Source organism: Phaethon aethereus, assembly GCF_964289735.1.
Source record: "Phaethon aethereus genome assembly, chromosome: 31".
NCBI classification, from domain to species: domain Eukaryota; kingdom Metazoa; phylum Chordata; class Aves; order Phaethontiformes; family Phaethontidae; genus Phaethon; species Phaethon aethereus.
The window spans coordinates 1,544,234-1,567,440 of record NC_138607.1 but is presented as its reverse complement, the minus strand read 5'-3'; the positions used below and the strand labels follow the sequence as shown (position 1 = coordinate 1,567,440).

General features: G+C 66.5%; 7 protein-coding genes across 7 annotated transcripts in view; 2 read left to right on the top strand and 5 right to left on the bottom strand.

Annotated features, from left to right (window-relative positions):
* Positions 1-650, top strand: part of PAF1 (PAF1 homolog, Paf1/RNA polymerase II complex component) — a gene marked incomplete at both ends in the record, with an annotated part of 5,053 nt that extends 4,403 nt beyond the window's left edge. The window contains one exon of the mRNA XM_082012096.1: positions 592-650. Coding sequence (XP_081868222.1) covers positions 592-650 — 59 coding nt within the window. The remainder of the gene's footprint in view (positions 1-591) is intronic.
* An 829-nt stretch (positions 651-1,479) lies between these two features.
* Positions 1,480-1,938, bottom strand: TGFB1 (transforming growth factor beta 1; the record flags this gene model as incomplete). The annotated part of the gene is made up of 1 exon (XM_082012095.1): positions 1,480-1,938. The coding sequence occupies one exon, from the start codon at positions 1,936-1,938 to the stop codon at positions 1,480-1,482; it is 459 nt and encodes a 152-aa protein (XP_081868221.1).
* Positions 1,939-2,788: 850 nt separating this feature from the next.
* On the bottom strand, positions 2,789-3,557 carry B9D2 (B9 domain containing 2; the record flags this gene model as incomplete). Its single annotated transcript, XM_082012039.1, has 3 exons — positions 2,789-3,149; positions 3,225-3,350; positions 3,470-3,557. The coding sequence occupies 3 exons, from the start codon at positions 3,555-3,557 to the stop codon at positions 2,830-2,832; spliced, it is 534 nt and encodes a 177-aa protein (XP_081868165.1). The 3' UTR covers positions 2,789-2,829.
* Positions 3,558-4,576: 1,019 nt separating this feature from the next.
* On the bottom strand, positions 4,577-5,814 carry EXOSC5 (exosome component 5; the record flags this gene model as incomplete). Its single annotated transcript, XM_082012094.1, has 6 exons — positions 4,577-4,669; positions 4,787-4,876; positions 4,961-5,101; positions 5,239-5,360; positions 5,457-5,570; positions 5,658-5,814. Coding segments are annotated over 6 exons (717 nt in total), but the record flags the coding sequence as incomplete, so codon positions are not given.
* Positions 5,815-5,914: 100 nt separating this feature from the next.
* Positions 5,915-10,050, top strand: BCKDHA (branched chain keto acid dehydrogenase E1 subunit alpha; the record flags this gene model as incomplete). Its single annotated transcript, XM_082012029.1, has 9 exons — positions 5,915-6,001; positions 6,695-6,853; positions 8,355-8,441; positions 8,527-8,635; positions 8,729-8,890; positions 8,966-9,172; positions 9,263-9,404; positions 9,502-9,673; positions 9,784-10,050. The coding sequence occupies 9 exons, from the start codon at positions 5,915-5,917 to the stop codon at positions 9,952-9,954; spliced, it is 1,296 nt and encodes a 431-aa protein (XP_081868155.1). The 3' UTR covers positions 9,955-10,050.
* A 1,856-nt stretch (positions 10,051-11,906) lies between these two features.
* Positions 11,907-13,606, bottom strand: DMAC2 (distal membrane arm assembly component 2; the record flags this gene model as incomplete). The annotated part of the gene is given in 7 exon segments (XM_082012093.1): positions 11,907-12,072; positions 12,166-12,328; positions 12,409-12,542; positions 12,634-12,714; positions 12,870-12,972; positions 12,975-13,032; positions 13,589-13,606. Coding segments are annotated over 7 exon segments (723 nt in total).
* Positions 13,607-18,878: 5,272 nt separating this feature from the next.
* Positions 18,879-19,992, bottom strand: LOC309414741 (homeobox protein otx5-like; the record flags this gene model as incomplete). The annotated part of the gene is made up of 3 exons (XM_082012111.1): positions 18,879-19,499; positions 19,577-19,728; positions 19,896-19,992. 3 exons carry the CDS (start codon positions 19,990-19,992, stop codon positions 18,879-18,881), a joined length of 870 nt encoding a protein of 289 aa, XP_081868237.1.
* Between the last annotated feature and the right edge of the window lie 3,215 nt (positions 19,993-23,207).

The following is a 23,207-nucleotide window of genomic DNA, read 5'->3' as shown; positions in this document are numbered from 1 at the left end:
AGAGTCTGGGGCTATGGGGGTCCCAGGAGTCTGGAGCTATAGGGGACCCAGGGGACCCAGGAGCTGGGGCTATAGGAACCCCGGTCCATGGATCTACAGGGGATCTATAGGGATCCCAGGAGTCTGGGGCTATAGGGGACCCAGGGGACCCAGGAGTCGGGGCTATAGGTGACCCAGGCCTGTGGATCTATAGGGGGATCTATAGGGGTCCCAGGAGTCCGGGGCTATAGGGGACTAAGGCTGGGGGGTCTCAGGCGTCTGGGGCTATAGGGGACGCAGGGGACCCAGGAGTCGGGGCTATAGGTGACCCAGGCCCAGGGATCTATAGGGGTCCCAGGAGTCTGGGGCTATAGGGGACCCAAGCCCAGGGATCTATAGGGGTCCCAGGAGTCCGGGGCTATAGGGGACCCAAGGCCAGGGATCTATAGGGGTCTCAGGAGTCAGGGTGTAAGGGATCTATAGGGGATCTCTAGGGGATCTATAGGGCTCGGGGCTGTAGGGGACTCAGGCCCGGGGATCTCTAGGGATCTCTAGGGGATCTCTAGGGGTCCAGGCCCGGGGATCTCTAGGGGATCTCTCGGGGATCTATAGGGGACCCAGGAGTCGGGGCTATAGGGGACCCAGGCTGGGGATCTATAGGGGATCTCTAGGGGGTCTATAGGGGTCCCAGGAGGCCGGGGCTATAGGGGACCCAGGCCCAGGGCTATAGGGAACCCAGGCCTGGGGATCTATAGGGGGTCTATAGGGGGTCTATAGGGGATCCAGGACTCAGGGCTGTAGGGGACCCAGGCCCGGGGATCTATGGGGGATGTATAGAGGATGTATAGGGGATCTCTAGGGGATCTATAGGGGTGCCAGGACTCGGGGCTGTAGGGAACCCAGGCCTGGGGATCTATAGGGAGTCTATAGGGGATCTCTAGGGGACCCAGGACTTGGGGCTATAGGGGACCCAGGCCCGGGGATGTATAGGGGATCTCTAGGGGGTCTATAGGGGATGTCTAGGGGTCCCAGGACTCGGGGCTGTAGGGGACCCAGGCCCGGGGATCTCTAGGGGATGTATAGGGGATCTCTAGGGGTTCTATAGGGGGTCTCTAGGCGATCTCTAGGGGACCCAGGCCCGGGGATCTATAGGGGATGTATAGGGGACCCAGGCCCGGGGATCTCTAGGGGATGTATAGGGGATGTCTAGAGGATCTCTAGGGGGTCTGTAGGGGATGTCTAGGGGTCCCAGGACTCGGGGCTGTAGGGGACCCAGGCCTGGGGATCTATAGGGGATGTATAGGGGATCTCTAGGGGATCTCTAGGGGGTCTCTAGGGGACCTATAGGGGATGTATAGGGGATCTCTAGGCGGTCTCTAGGGGACCCAGGCCCGGGGATGTATAGGGGATGTATAGGGGATCTCTAGGGGGTCTCTAGGGGATCTCTAGGGGACCTATAGGGGATGTATAGGGGATCTCTAGGCGGTCTCTAGGGGGTCTCTAGGGGACCCAGGCCCGGGGATGTATAGGGGATGTATAGGGGATCTCTAGGGGGTCTCTAGGGGACCTATAGGGGATCGCTAGCGGGTCTCTAGGGGACCCAGGCGCCCGGCCATCGCCCCCCGCCCGCCCCGCAGCCCCCTCACCCTCTCCGGGGGGCTCCATGGGGAAGCGGTGCAGCTCCTTGGCGTAATAGTCCTCGGGGTCCTCGGGGGGCCGCAGGCGCGCGCGCTGCCGCAGCAGCTCCCGCGTGCTGTTGTACAGCGCCCGCACCTCCTCCGGGAGCGGCGGCGGGGGGGGGGGCGGCTCGGCGGGGGGCGCCGGTAAGCGGAGCTTGCTGAGGATCTGGCCCCGCACCGCTTCGATCCGCTTCTGCCGCGCCGCTTCCAAATCGAACGAGCGGCACGTGGAGAGCGCCCGGGCCGCCCCCAGCAGCGCCAGCAGCACGGCCAGCTCCATCGCGACACGCCCCCTCCGCTCGCGACACGCCCCTGCGGGTCGCGACACGCCCCTGCGAATCGCGATAGCGGCTCGCGGGCTCCCGCCGAGGGTCTCTTTTTTTTTTTTTTTTTTCTTCCCCCCCCCCCCCCTCTCTTCTCTTCCCCCCCCACCCCCCGCCGGTCGCTACCGGTCCCCGCGTTCTCCCGGTCCCGGCCCCGGCGGGTTTTGAGGCCGGCGGCGGTGGCGGAACGGGGCGGCCCCACCCAGGAAACGCCACGGGTGGGGAGGGGGGGGGGACGGGACGGGACCCGGGGCCGCCCCCCCCTTCCGCTCCGCGGGGCCCGAGCGCGGGGGGAAGGGGGGGTGCGTGGGTGGGTGTGTGGGGAAACTGAGTCACGCGGACCCCCACCCCCCGCCGGGACCCAGACGTCTGGGACGCTTCCTCCCTCCTCCCCGCCCCGCCCCCCCGGTCCACTCCACGCCCCCCCACGAGGACACGGGTGGCCGGGACCCCCCCCAAAAAGAACCGCAGGGAAAAAACCAGACGCGGCGCAAAAAAAAAAAACCCCAAACCTTTATGGGGGGGCGGGGAGGGGACACGCGACAGCCCACGGAAAACCCGCCTCTCCCCGCCCCCTCCTCCCCCCGCTGACACCGGCGTGGGGGGACTCGTGGGGTGCGGGACCCGCTTTGGGGGACCCCCGAGCCACATCCTGGGGGGGGAGGGGGGAGTGTCCCCTCCCCACGGGGACCCCACTGTCCTGGGTGGGTTGGGGGAAGCGGCTTAGGGCACCCCGGTGTCCCGGCCCCAGGGGACACCCCCCACGCCGTGTCCCGTCCCGGGGGGGGGGGTGTGTGGGTGTCCCCAATATCACGCGTGGGTCTGGGGGGGGTGGGGTCCCCCCCCCGCTAACACTCGACGCCGTAGCGGCCGAAATGGCGCAGGAGGACGCCGAGCTGCAGGTGGACGGCGCCGGCGGCTTCGGTGCGGAGGCGGAAGCGGTCGGCGGCGGCAGCGGCCACGAGGGCTTCGGGGGCTCGAAGTTGGGGTCCCCCCCCCACGAAACGCCGGCTCAAGCGTTCCCGCCACGTCCCCCGCGGGCGCCAAGTGACGCAGGTGAGCGCGTGGCAGCCGGGGGCGGCCGGCACGTGGCAGAAACCGTAACCCAGCACCTCGCCGCGTCCCGCCGCGTCCTGGTGCCAAACCTGCAGGTGCAGCTTGGGCCACCCTGGAGGGGTCGGGGGGGTCGGGGGTCAGGGCGGCGGCGGCGGCGCGGGGCGCGGGGCGCGGCGCCGGGGGGTACCTTGCAGCCCCTTGGTGGCGAAGTGGACGTCGAGGGGGTGACACCAATAGGCCACGTCGTCGGCTTGGGGGTCGTCCACCTGCGTCTGGCCGGACCCCGACCCCGAGAGCAGCTTCCAGGCGCCGCCTGCGAGGGGGTAGGGAGGCGCGCGGGGGTGACGGTCACCCCCGGGGGTCACGGTCACCCCCGGGGGTCACGGTCACCCCCCCCCCCGAGCCCCTGGGGACCCCCCCCCCGCCGCTCACCCGCGTGCAGCCCCCACTTGCAGAAGAGGCGGCGCTGGGGGAAGCCGCTGCCCCCCACGATCTGCCCGATGACGTGCACCTCCGCCATGTTGCGGCCTGCGGGGACACGGGGGGGGGGGGGACACACACACGGTGGAGGGGAGACACGGCCCCCCCCCCTCCCCCCGTACCCCCCTTTGCACTCCCCCAACCTCTTCGCAGGCCCCCTCCCCCCCAGTGCACCCCCACATCGTAGCTGCCCGCTGCACCCCCATATCCCCCCCCCCCCCATCGAGCACCCCCCTTATTGCAGCCCCATTCGCGCGCACACACCCCCCGGTGCTCGGCGCTGCGCAGCGCTGGCCGCGCATGCGCACTGGGACGCGCCGCCGGCCGCGCGTCCCCCCCCCGCGACATTGCGCATGCGCGATAGCCCTCACCGGCCTCCGCAGCACCGCCCCGCTCCTTGTTTTTCTCCCGCCCACGTACTTCCGTGGTCCGTTGCCGCGGCAACGCGCGGTTTTGTGCCAACGCCGCCGCCCTATTGGCCGCAGCGCCCCCGAGCCCCGCCCAGGAAGGGCTGGTACCACGGACGTCTTATCGCCGCCATATTCGGAAGGTCACAATATGGCCGCGCCAATGGCGCCGCCACCTTGGGACGGTCACAACATGGCCGCCTCGGTAGCGCCGCCATCTTGAGACGGTCACAGTATGGCCGCCCCAGTAACGCCGCCATCTTACGTACACCAAAGTGTGTCTACGTGCTTGCGAGGACGCCATCTTGGGAAGGTCACAGTATACTGCGCCCACCCGTCGGGCACTATTGTAGGGCGCCGCCATCTTGGGAAGGTCACAGTATACTGCGCCCACCCGTCGGGCACTTTTGTAGGGCGCCGCCATCTTGGGTGTCCCGTGGCCGGGGTGGGGGTGCGTGCCGGAACACGTCCCCACGCGTGTCCCCCCACTTTGGGGGTGTGGGAATCAGTGGGGGGACCCATACGGCGCTGGATGGACTCAGAGGCTCAGCAGAGGAGATGGGGGGTCCTTTACTGGCTGCTGGGGGGGTGCTATGCCGGGTGGGGGGGCGTGGGGGACAGTCCGGCTGCCCCGGGGAGGGGGTCCCCGGCGTCAGGACTTGGAGTATCTCCGCCGGACGGAGTCGCGGTAGAACTGGAAGATGGTGTCGGCGGCGCGCTGGGCCGCCGCGAGGCACTGCTGCATCTGCGGAGGGCGGGAGGGGAAGAGGGGACCCCGCGGTGGGTGAGAGAGCACCCCCGTCGAGGGGGAGGCCTGCACCCCAAAACACCCCCCTCCGGGGGGGGTCCCTGAACCCCTCACCTCCTCCACGGAGCAGCTGCCTTTGGTGGTAGCCGTCAGCACCTTCCTCTCGGCGCTGTCGATGGCGAAGGTGAGGACGGCGCGCGCCTCCTGCGAGGAAGGGCGGGGTGGGGGGTCAGGAGGGGGCTCGGGGAGGGAGGGGGGCTTGGGGACCCCCCCCTCCCCGGTGCTCACCTGCTCCTGCCGGGTCGTGGGGTCGAGGACGATGGCGCCGTTGGGGTCAAGGGCGCAGGTGACGCCGCAGAAGAGGGAGGAGAGGGGCAGCCCCGCGTCCAGCAGCCCCATGCAGGCAGCGTTCAGGCAGCAGGAGAGGAGCTGGGGGGCGTCAAGGGCAAGGCGGGGGGTCCCCCCAAACACGGCTCCACCCCAAACACCCCCCCAAAACAGCCGGCAGCCACCCCCTTCCCCCCCCAAAACCAGGGGCGCCGCTCGGAGCTGCCCCCCAAGGATACGGAGCCGGCGTCGCTGAGCACCTGCAGGACGAGGGTGATGGCGGTGCGGGGGTGCAGCACCCCCAAAACCACGGCCTCGCACGTCCGCCGCAGCAGTTGCTCCCGGCTGCGCTCGATCACGCCTGCGGAAGGGACCGGGCAGCGGAGGCTCAGCCGGGGGCCCCGGGACACCCCGGGGACCCTCCCGGCACGCGGCGGGACACACACACGACCCCCACCTGGCAGCCCCACCTTGGGGCGCAGCAGCACCTCCAGCGCCGCCCGGTCCGGGAGCTCTTTGCTGCCCTTCACCTCCGCGGGGCCGTAGAGCCCGGCCAGCACCGAGGTATCGCCTGAAGGCGGAGAAGAGAGCGCGGTCACCGACGGGGGAACCGGGGCCGCGGGGAGGCGGGAGGGGGAGGCCCCGCGGCCCGGCGCACCCTGCAGGAAGGCGGCCGAGCCGTCGGGCCGCGACAACAGGCCCTGCTCGCAGGAGAAGGGCCGCAAGCAACAGCCGCCGCCGGCCGCCGCCGCCGCCATCTTCTCCTCCTCCTCCTCCGCCGCCACTTCCGCTTCCGGGGCGCCCGCCACGCCCCCTCCCGCGCGGCACCGCCTTATCGGCGCGTGGCCGCGCCCCCTGGGCCGGCGCCCCGCCCCCGCGCCCCGCCCCTCGAGCCGAGGCCACGCCCCTCGGAAGATGGCGGCGATGGCGGCCTTGCGGGCGCTCCGGTGGCGGCTCCTGCGGACCCCGGGCTGCGGCCCGGCCCGGCGCCTCAGCACCGCCGTGAGTGGGGCCGGGAGGGCGGCGGGGCCCCGGGGCCCGGCCTGGCCCCGCCGTGCCACCGCGCCGGGGCCCTCCCCCCCCCCCCCCCGGCCTGTCCCCACGGTCCCGTGTCCCTTCGCCCGCCCCCGCGTCTCGGTGTCACCCCGTCCCCGTGTCCCCCGACTCTGTCCCCACACCCCGGTGTCCCTCCACGCCCCGGTGTGTCCCCCCGCGGTGTCCCCACACACCGGTGTCCCCCCCACATCCCGGTGTGTCCCCCCGCGGTGTCCCCCCACATCCCGGTGTCCCCCCACATCCCGGTGTCCCCCCACACCGGTGTCCCCCCCCATCCCGGTGTCCCCCCACCCCGCGGTGTCCCCCCACACCGGTGACCCCCAACATCCCGGTGTCCCCGCCCGCGGTGTCCCCCCCTGGTGTCCCCCTCGCGGTGTCCCCCCAAATCTCGGTGTCCCCCCCACGCCCCGGTGTTCCCCCCCCCCCCCCGGTGTGCCCCCACGCCCCGGTGTCCCCCCACATCCCGGTGTCCCCCCCCCCCGCGGCGTCCCCACGCCCTCCCCACTCATTGGCCCCGCCGGGGGTGGGACAGGAGGGAGGCGCCCGGGGCCCCTTTTGGGGGGTTTTTGGGAGCCGGGGAGGGGGGCGCGGGGCCGCAGACGGGGGACACGCCGCCGTCCCCGCCCCGTGCCGCGGCAGGAGTTCCCCTCGCCGGAGGAGAAGCCGCAGTTCCCCGGCGCCTCGGCCGACTTCGCCGACCGGCTGGAGTTCATCCAGCCCAACGTCATCTCGGGGATCCCCGTGTACCGCGTGATGGACCGGCAGGGCCACGTCGTCAGCCCCGCCGAGGACCCCCAGGTCAGCCCCGGGGGCGGGGGCGGCGGCGGGGAGGGTTCCCCGAAAGGGGGCGGCGGGGGCGGCCCCGGCGCACCCCGAACGCGCGGCGGCTGGGGGCGTGACGCGCCGAACACGCAACGTCCAGGCTTGTGACGCCCCGAACACGCGATGTCTGGGTGCGTGGCACCCCGAACACGCAATGTCTGGTGGCGTGACACCCCGAACACACAACGTCCAGGCTTGTGACGCCCCGAACACGCGATGTCCAGGGGCGTGACACCCTGAACACGCAACGTCCGGGTGCATGACACGCTGAACGCGCAATGTCTGGTGGCGTGACACCCCGAACACGCAACGTCCAGGCTTGTGATGCCCCGAACACGCAATGTCTGGGTGCGTGGCACCCCGAACACGCAACATCCAGGCTTGTGACGCCCCGAACACACGATGTCTGGGTGCGTGGCACCCCGAACACGCAATGTCTGGTGGCGTGGCACCCCGAACACGCAATGTCTGGTGGCGTGACACCCCGAACACACAACGTCCAGGCTTGTGACACTCTGAACATGCAATGTCTGGGGGCGTGACACCCCAAACACGCAATGTCCAGGTGCGTGACGCACCAAACACGCAACGTCCAGGCTTGTGACACACCAAACACGCAACGTCCAGGCTTATGACAGCCCAAACACGCAATGTCCGGGTGCGTGACACCCCCAACGCGCAATGTCTGGGGCCGTGACACCCCCAACACGCAATGTCCGGGTGCGTGACACCCCAAACACACAACTTCCAGGCTTGTGACACGCCAGACATACAATGTCTGGGCACATGACACCGCAAACACGCCAGAGCCAGGCTGGTAGCACCCCAAACACGCAGTGTCCAGGCTTGTGACACCCCAAATATGCAACGTCTGGACACATGACACCCCAAACATGCAATATCCCAACGTGTGACACCCCAAAACACACAATGCCTGGGCACGTGACACCCCAAACACGCAACATCTGCACACCTGACACCCCAAACATGCCAGAGCCAGACGTGTGGCACCCCAAACATGCAATATCTGGGGGCGTGACACCCTGAACATGCTAGAGACAGGCTTGGGACACCCCAAACTTTCAACGTCTGGGCACGTGACACCCCAAACATGCAATATCCCGACACGTGACACCCCAAAACACACGTCTGGACACGTGACACCCCAAACACGCAATATCCCGACGTGCGACACCCCAAACACACCGTGTCTGGGCACGCGGCCCCCCAAAACACGCCAGAACCAGGCACGTGACACCCCAAACACGGACCCCCCCGACGTGCGACACCCCAAAACACGCAACGTCCGAGCCCGCGACCCCCCCCGACACCCCCCCAGCGCCCGAGCACGCCACGCTCCCACGGACGCGGGAGCCGAAGCGCGCCGCCGCCGCGCGTTTTGGGGGGGGGGGCGGGGAGCGGGGCGCGCCCCCCCTTTCCCGGGGGGGCACCCCAAAACTCCCCTGGGCCCCCCCAGCTGCCCAAGGAGCTGGTGCTGAAGCTTTACCGCACGATGACGCTGCTCAACACCATGGACCGCATCCTCTACGAGTCCCAGCGCCAGGTAGCCAAAACGGGGGGGGGACGCGGCAGGGGGGGGACACCCCAAAAGCGGGGATCCCCCCCTAACCCCCCCCCCCCTCTCCCAGGGCCGTATCTCCTTCTACATGACCAACTACGGGGAGGAGGGGACGCACGTCGGCAGCGCGGCCGCGCTGGACGACGCCGATTTGGTCTTCGGGCAGTACCGGGAGGCGGGTAAGGGGGAGCGGGTCGTAATTTGGGGGGGGGGGGGGGGGTGCGCTGGTGACCCATTTGGCGCGGGGGCCGTCCTCCATTTCGGTTCTGCAGGCGTGCTGATGTATCGGGGGTACCCCCTGGACCTCTTCATGGCGCAGTGTTACGGCAACGCCAACGACCCCGGCAAAGGCCGGCAGATGCCCGTCCACTACGGCTGCCGCGACCGTCATTTTGTCACCATCTCGTCCCCGCTGGCCACCCAAATCCCGCAAGGTGCCTCGTCTCCCACCACCCCCCCCCCGCCTCGTCCCCCTCCTCTTTTTAACCGTCTCCCCCCGCCCGCCGCAGCCGTGGGGGCCGCCTACGCCATCAAACGCGCCGACGCCAACCGGGCGGTGATCTGCTATTTCGGGGAGGGGGCGGCCAGCGAGGGGGACGCCCACGCCGGCTTCAATTTCGCCGCCACCCTCGAGTGTCCCATCGTCTTCTTCTGCCGCAACAACGGCTACGCCATCTCCACCCCCACCTACGAGCAGTACCGCGGCGACGGCATCGGTAAGGGGGTAGGCGCGGTGGGAGGGGGTTTTTTGGGGGGGAGGTTCGGGGGGGGCAGCCCCCCGACCCGTTCCCCAACTCCCCCCGCAGCGGCGCGCGGCCCCGGCTACGGGCTGATGTCCATCCGGGTGGACGGCAACGACGTCTTCGCCGTTTACAACGCCACCAAAGAAGCTCGGCGCCGCGCCGTGGCGGAGAACCAGCCCTTCCTCATCGAAGCCATGACCTACCGGTAACGCCGAGGAAGGGGAGCGAGGGCGCGCGCCCCCCCAAAAAAACCGCTTTTTTACGTGTTTTGGGGTTTTTTGGGGTTTTTTTTTTCGCGGTAGCATCGGTCACCACAGCACCAGCGACGACAGCTCGGCGTACCGGTCGGTGGACGAGGTGAATTATTGGGATAAGCAGGATCATCCCATCTCCCGGCTGCGGCACTACATGCTGAGCCGCGGCTGGTGGGACGAGGAGGAGGAGAAAAGCTGGCGCAAAAGCTCCCGCAAGATGGTAACGGCGCGATCCGGCGGGATTTCGGGGAAGGGGATCCCTGGGATTTCGGGGAAGGGGGATCCCCGGCGTATTTTCGGGGAGGAAAAGGCGCCGCCGCTGCCCCGTAGGTGATGGAGGCGTTCGAGCAAGCGGAGCGGAAGCCGAAACCCAACCCGCAGTTCCTTTTCTCCGACGTCTACCGGGAGATGCCGCCTCACCTGCGGCGGCAGCGGGCGGCTCTGGAACGGCACCTGCAGCATTACGGGGAGCACTACCCCCTCGAGCAGTTCGAAAAGTGACCCCCGCCCCCAGCTCCAAAATAAACCCGGGTGAGCGCCCGCCCCGGCGGCTCGGGGGGGTACGTTGCCCACCCTGGGGGATGGAATACCCCGGAGCGGGGAATAACGCCCTTGGAGAGGGGGATTAATACCCCGGAGCAGGGAAGAACGCCCTTGGAGAGGGGGATTAACCCCCCTGGAGAGGGGAATTAACACCCTTTTGGGGGGGATTAATACCCCGGAGCGGGGAATAACGCCCTTGGAGAGGGGATTAACACCCTTTGGGGGGGATTAATACCCTGGAGTGGGGAATAACGGCCTTGGAGAGGGGGCTTAACACCCTTGGGGGGGGGATTAATACCCCAGAGTGGGGAATAACACCCTTGGAGAGGGGGATTAACACACTTTGGGGGGGATTAATACCCTTTGGGGGGGATTAATACCCTGGAGTGGGGAATAACGCCCTTGGAGAGAGGATTAACACCCTTTGGGGGGGATTAATACCCTGGAGTGGAGAATAACGGCCTTGGAGAGGGGGATTAACACTCTTTGGGGGGGATTAATACCCTGGAGTGGGGAATAACGGCCTTGGAGAGGGGGATTAACACTCTTTGGGGGGGATTAATACCCTGGAGTGGGGAATAACACCCTTGGAGAGGGGGATTAACACACTTTGGGGGGGATTAATACCCTGGAGTGGGGAATAACACCCTTGGAGAGGGGGATTAACACCCTTGGGGGGGGGATTAATACCCCGGAGCGGGGAATAATGCCCTTGGAGAGGGGGATTAACACACTTTGGGGGGGATTAATACCCTTTGGGGGGGATTAATACCCTGGAGTGGGGAATAACGCCCTTGGAGAGGGGGATTAACACCCTTGGGGAGGGATTAATACCCCAGAGCAGGGGATAACGCCCTTGGAGAGGGGGATTAACACCCTTTGGGGGGGATTAATACCCTTTGGGGGGGATTAATACCCTGGAGTGGGGAATAACGCCCTTGGAGAGGGGATTAACACCCTTTGCGGGGGATTAATACCCCGGAGTGGGGAATAACGCCCTTGGAGAGGGGGATTAACACACTTAGGGGGGGATTAATACCCCGGAGTGGGGAATAATGCCCTTGGAGAGGGGGATTAACACACTTTGGGGGGGATTAAACCCCTTGGAGGGGGAGTTTAGCTTCCTTGAGGGGGAATTAATCCCCTTGGAGTGGGAATAAAGCCCCTGGGAGGGGGAATTAATCCCTCTGGGGTGGATTAGCCCCCGTTTGGGGAGGGAGATTAACTCCTCGAGGGGGTAATTAATTCCTTGGAGGAGGGATTTAAGCTTCTTGGGAGAGGGATTAACCCCACTCTGAAGAGGATTAGCCCCCTTGGAGGCACAATTAACTCCCTCGGGGGGATTAAACCTTTTGGAGAGGGGAATTAACCCTCTCGAGGAGGGATTAAACCCCTTGCACCGGGATTAAATCCCTCAAGGGGGGGGAATTAACTCCCTTGGGGTGCATAAATCCCTTGGAAGGGGGAAATAGCCCCCTCAGAGGGGGAATTAACCCCTTTTGGGGAGATTAAGATGGTTGAACCCCCCTTGAGCAGGGATTAAACCCCTCGAGGGGGAATTTACCCCCGGGAGAGGGGATTAGCCCCCTCAGGGGGTACTAAGACCCCTGGGTGGGGCTTAGGCAGCGCGTCCGTGGTCTGCGGGGCGGCTGTTACGGGGTGCCGTCCTCCAAAACGCTCGCAGGAGCGGCCGGTTTCAAGCTGGGAACGCCGTGGGGAGGGTCTGGGGAGGGGGACGGGGGTCCGGCACCGCTCCAAAAGGGGTCAAAAAAACGAGAAACCCATCGATCGCTGCCAAAAAAAAAGCCAAATCCACGGAGGGAGCGGAAGCGGCACGCAGCCGTCGGGCATTTAATGCGCTGGGGTGGCAGCGGCGCAGCTCCCTCCGCAACCCCAAAACCCCATCGGCCTCAGGCGGGGGGCCGGCCCCCCTCCGGCACCGCCGGCGGCGTCCTCGCCGCGTCCCCAACGTCCATGCCCTTGACCTCGCAGCCCGGGAGCATCTCCTCCAGCAGGATACGGACCAGCCCCGGGCTGGATACGCGCACCCCGGCCACGTCCAGCCGCCGCAGCTCCCTACGGGGCAGGGGTGGGGGGTACGGACAGAGATAAGGGGAGGGGGGCACCGGAGTTGGGGGGGCCCCGTATTTCGGCGTCCGCCCCGCTCACCGGAGGTGGTGGAGGGTGGCCAGGCCCCGCTCGGTGACGTGGGGACAGCGGGCCACCGACAGCTCCCGCAAGCTGTCGCCGAAGACGTGCAGCCGCCCCAGCGCCCAGTCGTCGAGGTGGGGGCACCCGCTCAGGTCGAGGTGCTGCAGCCGGGTCAGCGGCACTGGGGTGGGGGGCAGGAAGGGGTCACGGTAGGCTGGGGGGGGGTTGGATGGGGGTCCTAGGGAGGGTCCCGGCTCTCACCCAGGTTGTCCAAGCCCTCGTAGGTGAGGGGGGAGCCGCTGAGGTCCAGGGCCACCACGGGGACGTCACGGAGGCGCAACACCTCGGGGCGCCAGCGGTCCTGCGGCCGGATCCAGCGCTCCTGCCCCTCGAATCTGGGGAGGGGGCATGAGGGCGAGGGGGGTGGTGTCCCCCTGCTCCTCCCGGGAGGCAGGGAGACACCCCTAAAACGGGGCCGGGGCTCACCTGACCCCCCCGCCACAGGAGAGGGCGAAGACGGCGGCCGCCACGTTGTCCCCGTACACGTCCCTGAGGAAACCGTGGTACCTGGGGGGGGGGGGGGGGGGAGAGTGAGGGGACCCCAATCCAGCCCCCTCAGCCTGCACCCCACACTTCGGGGGGCTGGATGCAGCCCTTTCCTCTGGCACCCTCCCCCAAGCAGGGGGGGCCCGAGCCGAGGCCCCCAGCCAGCCCCCACGCACGCGTTCTTGCGCCGCAGCCGGTGTCGCTGCCGCCGCTCTCCCCAGGCCGCCGCCAGCTCCGCCTCGTAGAACCACCGGCCCAAACGCTGCAGCAGCCCCCCGCCGCCCCCCGGCTCTGCCCGGGTGGGGGGCGCGGGACGGGGACCCCCCGGCACCCCACGACCTGTGGGGCAGGAGCCTCAGGCCGCTGCCTCAGTTTCCCCCACCGGCCCCGCGCCCCCCAAACTGGCTCCAGCCGCGGCCAAAAAGCTGCTCCCCAAAGCGGGGGGACGGGGGGGGGGGGACGGGGGCCACGACACGCGAAAATCGAGGCGTGGGGGGGGGGGGACACGACACGTCCAGGCCGGGCCTCGAACGCCTGCCCACGCCGCGGGGGGGGTCGTCGAGGTCCCGCTCTCCCGGGGTGCCGCCACCCCGGCGTTGGGGGGGGGTCAGGGGGGGAGAAAGGCTTTCGGGGGGGGGGGGGCTGGGAGGGTCGTGGCCCCCCCCCCCCCAGGTTTGTGCTGGATCGCGGGGGCCCGGCCGCCCAGGCCGCCCCCCCTCCCCCACGCCTTGGGGGTCACGCGAAGGGGGTACGGGGCCCCCCAAAACCTCCCCCCCCCCATCCCAGGGGTCCCTGGGATGCTCCCGCGCCCCCCTGTCGCTGGGGGGGGGGGGGGGGGCCTCGGGGGTCTCCTCCCCCCCCAAGCGTCTCCAAGGTGACGGCAGGCACCACCTACCGCCCTCAGCGCCGCCATCTTGGGCGCGTCACGTGACACCCCGGCGCTGCGCATGCGTGGCAGAACGCCCCGGGCCCCGCCCCGCCGCCCGTAGCCCCGCCCAGTTCCTCCCAGCCCCGCCCATCCCATCCATCCCAGTTCATTCCCAGCCCAGTCCATCCCAGCTCATCCCAGCCCATCCCAGTCCATCCCAGCTCATCCCAGTTCATCCCCAGCCCAGCCCAGTCCATCCCAGCCCACCCCAGCCCATCCCAGTTCATCCCAGTCCAGTCCATCCCAGCCCACCCCAGTCCATCCCAGTCCATCCCAGCCCACCCCAGCCCATCCCAATCCGTCCCAGTCCATCCCAGCCCAGCCCAGCCCATCTGCCGCCCTCCAGGCACCCAAAGTGGTCGAGGGGCCGAAGCAGGGACCCCTCTAGGGGGTCCCAACGACCGCCCCCCCCCCCTTCAGCCTGGCGACACACGTGCCATGAGCTCGTCAGGGCTCAGCCCCTCCCCAGCACCCCGGCAGGGTCCCAGCCCCCTCGCCGGGGCCCCGTGCGACACCCCGCGGCCGCCTAAAGCCGGGCCTGGACCCAGGCTTGGCCCACGGCTCCCGGCCCAGGTGAGGCGAGGGCAGGAAAGGGCTGAGGTCACACGGGCTCCCGTGAGGTCACACGGGCTCCTGTGAGGTCACACGGGCTCGTATGAGGTCGCATGGTCTTGCATGAGGTTGTACGGGGTCACATGAGGTCACATGGGGTTGCATGAGGTCACACGGGCTCGCATGAGGTCACACGGGCTCGCATGAAGTCAGACGGCCCGCATGAGGTCATATGGGGTTACATGAGGTCACACAGGCTCCCATGAGGTCACACGGGGCTCGCGTGAGGTCACACAGGCTCGCATGAGGTTGTACGGGATCACATGAGGTCGTACGGGGTTGCATGAGGTCACACGGGCTCGCATGAGGTCACATGGGCTCACATGAGGTCATATGGGGTTGCATGAGGTCGTATGGGGTTGCATGAGGTCACATGGTGTTGCATGAGGTCACACGGGTTCCCATGAGGTCACATGGGCTCGCATGAGGTTGTACAGGGTCACATGAGGTCACACAGGCTCGCATGAGGTCATACAGCTTGCATGAGGTCACACGGGCTTGCATGAGGTCGTAAAGGCTCCCATGAGGTCACACAGGGCTTGCATGAGGTCACACAGGCTCGCACAAGGTTGTACGGGGTCACATGAGGTCACATGGGGTTGCATGAGGTCACACGGGCTCGCATGAGGTCATATGGGGTTACATGAGGTCACAGGGGCTCGCATGAGGTCATATGGGCTTGCATGAGGTCACACAGGCTCCCATGAGGTCACACAGGCTCGCATGAGGCCGCCGCAGGCCTGGGCGCTAATTGGGGTCCCACCACCCTAATTGGGGTCCCCGCACCCTAACAAGGGTCCCCAAGGCCCCCGCTGTGGTCTCATAACCCTGCTGGGTCCCCCACCCCCCAAAGCCCCTCCAGCCCCCTATGGCCCCCCCACTCACCCGCCTCCGTCTGCACCGAGAGCGGTGGTACTGGGACACACTGGGAGGCACTGGGAGGCTCTGGGAGGCACTGGGACACACTGGGAGGCACCCGGAGCAGCATTGGGACACACTGGGAGGCACTGGGACACACTGGGAGGCACCGGGACACACTGGGACGCACCCGGAGCAGCACTGGGACGCACTGGGAGGCACCGGGACACACTGGGACGCACCCGGAGCAGCATTGGGACACACTGGGAGGCACCTGGAGCAGCACTGGGATGCACTGGGAGGCACCGGGACACTCTGGGAGGCACCCGGAGCAGCACTGGGACGCACTGGGAGGCACCGGGACACACTGGGACGCACCCGGAGCAGCACTGGGACACACTGGGAGGCACCTGGAGCAGCACTGGGATGCACTGGGAAGCACGGGGACACACTGGGACGCACCCGGAGCAGCATTGGGACACACTGGGAGGCACCGGGACACACTGGGAGGCACCCGGAGCAGCATTGGGACACACTGGGAGGCACCTGGAGCAGCACTGGGATGCACTGGGAAGCACGGGGACACACTGGGACGCACCCGGAGCAGCATTGGGACACACTGGGAGGCACCGGGACACACTGGGACGCACCCGGAGCAGCACTGGGATGCACTGGGAGGCACCGGGACACACTGGGAGGCACCCGGAGCAGCATTGGGACACACTGGGAGGCACCTGGAGCAGCACTGGGATGCACTGGGAAGCACGGGGACACACTGGGACGCACCCGGAGCAGCATTGGGACACACTGGGAGGCACCGGGACACACTGGGACGCACCCGGAGCAGCACTGGGACGCACTGGGAGGCACCGGGACACACTGGGACGCACCCGGAGCAGCACTGGGACGCACTGGGAGGCACCGGGACACACTGGGACGCACCCGGAGCAGCACTGGACACACTGGGACGCACCCGGAGCAGCACTGGGACGCACTGGGAGGCACCGGGACACACTGGGCCGCACCCGGAGCAGCACTGGACACACTGGGAAGCACCCGGAGCAGCACTGGGACGCACTGGGAGGCACCGGGACACACTGGGACGCACCCGGAGCAGCACTGGACACACTGGGAAGCACCCGGAGCAGCACTGGGAGGCACTGGGACACACTGGGAGGCTCTGGGAGGCACTGGGACACACTGGGAGGTACCCGGAGCAGCATTGGGACACACTGGGAGGCACTGGGAGGCACTGGGACACACTGGGACGCACCCGGAGCAGCACTGGGATGCACTGGGAGACACCGGGACACACTGGGACGCACCCGGAGCAGCACTGGGACGCACTGGGAGGCACTGGGAGGCACCGGGACACACTGGGACGCACCCGGAGCGGCACTGGGATGCACTAGGAGGCACTGGGACACACTGGGACGCACCCGGAGCGGCACTGGGACGCACTGGGAGGCACTGGGAGGCACCGGGACACACTGGGACGCACCCGGAGCGGCACTGGGACGCACTGGGATGCACTGGGACGCACCCCCCGCGGGCGCGTGCCCCCCCCCGGCCCCGCCGCCCCCTCCCCCCCCTCGTTAGGGCCCTTAAACCGGGCTTAACCCCCTTCCCGGCCCCGCCCCCGCCCGGCTCAGCCCGGATTAGGCTCCATCTGCGCGGGCGCTGCCCGGGGTAACCCGGGGGGGCCCGACCCCCCCCCGCGGGGCGCGGACCCCCGTGTGCACGGGCCCCGCCACGTGCAGCGACCCCCCCCCTCCCCGGGACCCCCCCCGGGACCCCCAGGTGCAGCGACCCCCACCCCGGGGGGGGGTCTATGGGGTCTATGGGGCCGGAGGGGTGTGGGGGGGGGGGGCGCAGGTGGCCTATGGGGATCTATGGGGCGGGGGGGGGCGCAGGGGGTTTATGGGGCACTATGGGGCGGGAGGGGGCGCAGGGGGTCTATGGGGAACTATGGGGCCGGGGGGGGAGTGCAGGAGATCTATGGGGAACTATGGGGCCGGGGGGGGGCGCAGGGGGTCTATGGGGCGGGGGGGGGACGTAGGGGATCTATGGGGATCTATGGGGCCGGGGGGGGGCGCAGGGGATCTATGGGGATCTATGGGGCCGGGGGGGGGCGCAGGGGGTCTATGGGATCTATGGGGCCGGGGGGGGGCGCAGGGGGTCTATGGGGATCTATGGGGCCGGGGGGGGCGCAGGGGGTCTATGGGGATCTATGGGGCCGGGGGGGGGTGCAGGGGGTCTATGGGGCAGGGGGGGGACGTAGGGGATCTATGGGGATCTATGGGGCCGGAGGGGGTGCAGGGGATCTATGGGCATCTATGGGGCCGGGGGGGGGCGCAGGGGGTCTATGGGGCAGGGGGGGACGTAGGGGATCTATGGGGATCTATAGGGCCGGGGGGGGCGCAGGGGATCTATGGGGAACTATGGGGCCGGGGGGGGCGCAGGGGGTCTATGGGGCCGGGGGGGGCGCAGGGGGTCTATGGGGATCTATGGGGGCCGGGGGGGGTGCAGGGGATCTATGGGCATCTATGGGGCCGGGGGGGGGCGCAGGGGGTCTATGGGGCAGGGGGGGACGTAGGGGGTCTATGGGGATCTATGGGGCCGTGGGGGGGGGGGGGCGCGGGGGGTCCATGGGGCCCTTGGGGACGCAGAGGGGTGCACAGGGCTCTATGGGGCTTGCGGGGGGGCTCCGGGACCCTCGGCGGGGGCGGCCGCCCCCCCCCCGATTTGGCACCCGGCCCCTAATCCCTCTAATTCGCCCCATTTGCTAAATTAGATCAGTATCAATTAAGCGGGGGGGGGGGGGGGGCGGGGGAGTGGGCTGGGGGCCGGGACCCCCCCCCGGTGCCAGGCCCTTCGTTAGCGGCCCCTCGTTAGTTAATGAGAGCGGGGGGGGGCGCCCCCTCTTCCTTCTCCGCTGCTTTTTTTTATTATTCCGGGGTTTTAAGCTTTTTCCGGCCTCCGTGCGCTCGCCAGCCCCACACCGAGCTGCGCGGGGCCGGGGGGCGCAGCCCCGGGGGGGGGACGGGGAGGGGGGTCGGGGCGCGGGGGGGGACGGGGACGCGCCCAACGCCGGCTGGAACGGGGTCCCACCCCGCCGCGTGGCCCGCGGGGGGACCGCGTGCCGTGGGGCTGCCGCGTGCCGTGGGGCCGGCTCGGGCCGTGGGGCTGGTCCGTGGTGTGGGGCTGGTCCGTGGTGTGGGGCTGGTCTGTGCCGTGGGGATGCTCCGTGCCGTGGGGCTGCCCCGTGCCGTGGGGCTGGCTCGGGTCGTGGGGCTGCCCCGTGCCGTGGGGCTGGCTCGGGTCGTGGGGCTGGTCCGTGCCGTAGGGATGCTCCGTGCCATGGGGCTGCCCCGTGCCGTGGGGCTGCCCCGTGCCGTAGGGATGCTCCGTGCCATGGGGCTGCCCCGTGCCGTGGGGCGGGTCCACGCCGTAGGGATGCTCTGTGCCGTGGGGCTGGCCTGTGGTGTGGGGCTGTGCCATGCCGTGGGCTGTGCCGTGGGGTTGCTCCACGCCGGGGGGCTGCCTCGTGCCATGGGGCTAGCCCGTAGAGCGGGGATGCTCCGTGCCGTGGGGCTGGTCCACGTGTGGGGCTGCCTCGTGCCGTGGGGACGGTCTGCGCCGTGGGGCCACGCCGCGTGGCCGAGACGCCCCGGCGCGGCGGCGATACCCCGGGGCGGGGGGGGGCCGGTCCGCGCCACGGACGCGCCGCCGCCGCCGCGCGGGGAGCCGTGGGGCGCCGCCGGCGGGGGCCGGGCCCGCTCCCCGCTCACAACACCTGGAACTTCCAGGAGCTTTGGTCCTTGTAGTCCAGGCAGTCGCCGGCGCCGAAGTTCAGCTTCCAGGAGGTCGCCGCGTCCTTGTAGTCCAGGCAGTCGACGGCGCCGAAGCCCAGCCCGGCGCCGCCGTAGCCCTGCCCGGCCAAGCCGGCGGGCGAGGGGGCCAGGTGGGCGCCCATGGCGGGCGCGGCCAGGGGGCTGAGCGCCGCGCCGGGGGCCGCCAGCTGCGGGTGCATGGGCGACAGGTAGGAGCCGCAGTCCAGGCCGCCGAAATAGGCGGCGGAGCCGGCGTAACCCTGAGCGTAGCCGGCGGTTTGGCTGTAGGCGCCGGGGAAAGGAGCCGAACGCGGCAAGCCCGGGGCGGCCGAGGAAGCCAAGGGGTCGGGGACGGGCGAGATGGAAGCCGGGCTCCAGATGGAGACGGCGGCGGCGGAGCCGGGGGTGCCGGCGGGAGCGGTGGGCGGGGGGCTGTAGGGGCCGGCCGCCGCCGCCGCCTCGGCGCCGGCGTCGCGCGCCGGCGAGCTCTTCTTCTTGGCGGGACGAGCCTTGGCCTGGCCGCTGCTCTGCTGCTGCTGCTGCCGGCACTTGGCGCGGCGGTTCTTGAACCAGACCTGCGGGAGCGGGCGCTGAGCGCGGGCGGGACGCGCCGGGCGGCGGGCGAGGGCCGTCGCGCGGCCGCGGCGCTCACCTGGACGCGGGACTCGGGCAGGTTGATCTTCAGGGCCACCTCCTCGCGCATGAAGATGTCGGGGTAGCGCGTCTTGGCGAAGAGAGCCTCCAGGATGTCCAGCTGCGCCCGCGTGAAGGTGGTGCGCTCGCGGCGCTGCTTCCGCGGCGTGGCTGCGGCACGGCGGCGGGCTCAGGGCGGCGGCCCCCCCCCCTCCCACCCCCGGCGCCCCCGCGGATCTCCCGCGTCCCCCGCCGCCCCGCCCGGGGGGATCCCGCGCGGCGGAGCGCCCGCGCGAAAGCCCCGCGCGAAGCCTCGCCGGCGCGGCGGCGGCGCTCACCGGGGTAGCCGACGGCGGAGTGCAGCAGGTCCATGCCGGGCCCGGCCAGGCTCAGCCCGTTGACGGCGTAGTGCGGCTGCTTGATGTAGGACATCATGCTCCGGGCGGGACGCTGCGCGCCGGGCCCCGGCGCTGCCGAGGCGGGCTGGGCGCCGGCTGCGAGGGGCACGCGGCGCGGTCACGGGCGGCGACGGCGCGGCAACGCCCGGCCCGCCGTCCCCCCAACCCCAACGCGCCCGGTCCCGCTGGGGACCGCCGCGACGCGTCCCCGCGTGCCGGCGCCTACCTGCGACGGCGAGGACGGCGGCGGCGGCGGGGAAGGCGTCCCCGCGGCGGGGGGAGATTTAAGTAGGGCCCGGCGTGATGTCACCCGCCACCGCGCTGCCGCTAATCCCCGGGGGGGTGACATTGGCCCCGGCCGGGGGCTAATCCGCCGCTGCCGCCAATTAACGTTCATCCCCCGCGACGGCGGCCGGGGGGGTCCCGCTGCCGCCGCCCCCCCGCCCCGGGGACGCGTTTCGGGGTGCGCTCGGCGCCGGGGGGGGGCCCGGGCGCAGGATAACGAGCCGCCGTTAATTAACCCCCCGCCAGGACGGGGCTGCGTGTCCCCCATCAGGCCCCCGGCGCTAACGAAGCTCGTCGCCCCTAATTCCGAATTCGGGGGATTGGGCGCGCCGGCGGCGACGAAGGCGCCCCGGGGGTCATCGCTGGGGCGGGGGGGGGGGCGCGCCGGACGCCGGGGTCCTCGTCCCCCAGAGGAGGGGCGGGGGGTGCCGGAGGGCTGGGACCCTCTTGGGGGGTCGGACCCCCCCCCAGCCGCCCGCCGTGGGGCCCGGAGCTAATCCCAGGGCCAGCTGCCGCGTCTGAGCCCCACGCCGCGACACGGGGGGCCGCGGGGACCCCCGGCCGGGGGGCGGCGTGTGGGGCTGGGGGGGCCACGGGGAGGAAGAGGAAGGGCCAAGGAACGAGCAACCCCCCCCCCCAACCTCAGCAGGACCCCAAGGCGGCACAGCCCCCCCCCCCCCAGCTCGGCGGGGACCCCCCAAACGCCGGCGGGGACCCCCCGGCCCCCCGAGCAGCTGGGAGGGCAGCGCTGAAATCGGGGCTGATTAGTTCGTTTTTGGGACGCGGGGATTTGGGCCGATTAACCCTAATCCCCGCGCCGGGAGCGGGGAGGGGCGCGGGGTGGGGCGCGGCGCAGATGGGGGCGCAGCTCGGAGGGGGGGAGCGCGGGGGGGGGCGCTCCGGCCCCCCAAAACCCCCCTGAGGGCGGAGCGGGGCGCGGCCTGGCCCAGGGAGGGGGTCCCAGCCCCGGGGCGAGGCCGGACCCCTCACGAAACCCCAATAAATTGGGGGGGGGGGGTAAAGCGGCCCCAAACCGCGGCCGCTCGTTAGCGGTAATTGGCTTTTTGGGGGCGCGGACGCGCCCCGCGCCTGGAGAGACGCCCGTCCCCGCGCGTCTGGGCCCGGAGGGGAGCGCGGCGCGGGAGCGCACCCCCGCGCCGCCCCCAAACGTACGGCGGCATCCCTGTTAAATATATCGCGATATTTGGGTTGAATAGACCGCGATATTTGGGTTGAATATACCTTAAATATACCGCGATATTTGGGTTAAATATACCTTAAATAGACCGCGATATTTGGTTAAATATACCTTAAATATACCGCGATATTTGGGTTAAATATACCTTAAATAGACCGCGATATTTTAAATATACCTTAAATAGACCGCGATATTTGGGTTGAATAGACCGCGATATTTGGGTTAAATATACCTTAAATATACCGCGATATTTGGGTTAAATATACCTTAAATAGACCGCGATATTTGGGTTAAATATACCTTAAATATACCGCGATATTTGGGTTAAATATACCGCGATATTTGTATTAAATATACCGCGATATTTGTATTAAATATACCGCGATATTTGTATTAAATATATAGTTATATTTGTATGAAGTATATCGCTGTATTTATATGAAGTATATAGTTATATTTTTATTAACTATATCGCTTCATTTGTATTAAGTATATAGCTTAACTTATAACCTGTATTAAGTATATAGCTATATATTAAGTATAGAGCTTATACGAACTATATAGCTTTATTTGTATGAGGTATATAGTTACACTTGTATTAAGTATACAGCTATGTTTGTATTAAGTATATAGTTATATTTGAATTACGTATATAGCGGGATTTGTACGAGGTATATAGCTGTATTTCTATTAAGTATATAGCTGTATTTCTATTAAATATATAGCTGTATTTCTATTAAATATATAGCTGTATTTCTATTAAGTATATAGCTGTATTTCTATTAAGTATATAGCTGGATTTCTATTAAGTATATAGCTGGATTTCTATTAAGTATATAGCTGGATTTCTATTAAATATATAGCTGTATTTCTATTAAATATATAGCTGTATTTCTATTAAATATATAGCTGTATTTCTATTAAATATATAGCTGTATTTCTATTAAGTATATAGCTGTATTTCTATTAAGTATATAGCTGTATTTCTATTAAGTACATCGCTGGATTTGTATTAAGTATATAGTTTTACTTGTATTAAGTATATATTTATATGAAGTATACAGCTCTATATGCATATAGAAATATATATAAGTGTACAGCTCAATTATACAGCTCTATATGCATATAGAAACATAGATTGAGTATACAGCTGTATTTCTATTAATTATATAGCTCTATATGTAAATAGAAACATATATATCAAGACTATAGCTATTTTGCTACTAATTATATAGTCATATATGTATACAGAAAGATATCTATGTGTTAAGCATATCGCTATACTTATAGCTATATAAAGAATATATATGTATACAGGAATAAATATATTTATATTAATTATACTTAGCTATATAGCCCTCCATCTACGCAGGAATATATACATTTATATTAAGTATATCGCTATATTTGGTTATATAGCCCTCCATCTACACAGGAATACATATATTTATATTAAGTAGTTATATAGCCCTCCATCTACACAGCAATATATACATTTATATTAAGTATATCGCTATATTTGGTTATATAGCCCTCCATCTACACAGGAATACATATATTTATATTAAGTGTATCGCTATCCTTAGTTATATAGCCCTACATCTACACAGGAATATATACATCTATATTAAGTATATCGCTATATTTGGTTATATAGCCCTACATTTCTATAGAAATACGCTGATAGAACGTATATAACTGGATTTATATTAACACCTGCCCCTATTTTTGTACAATTCCTATAAAAAATCTCCCCGTTTCCACAAACT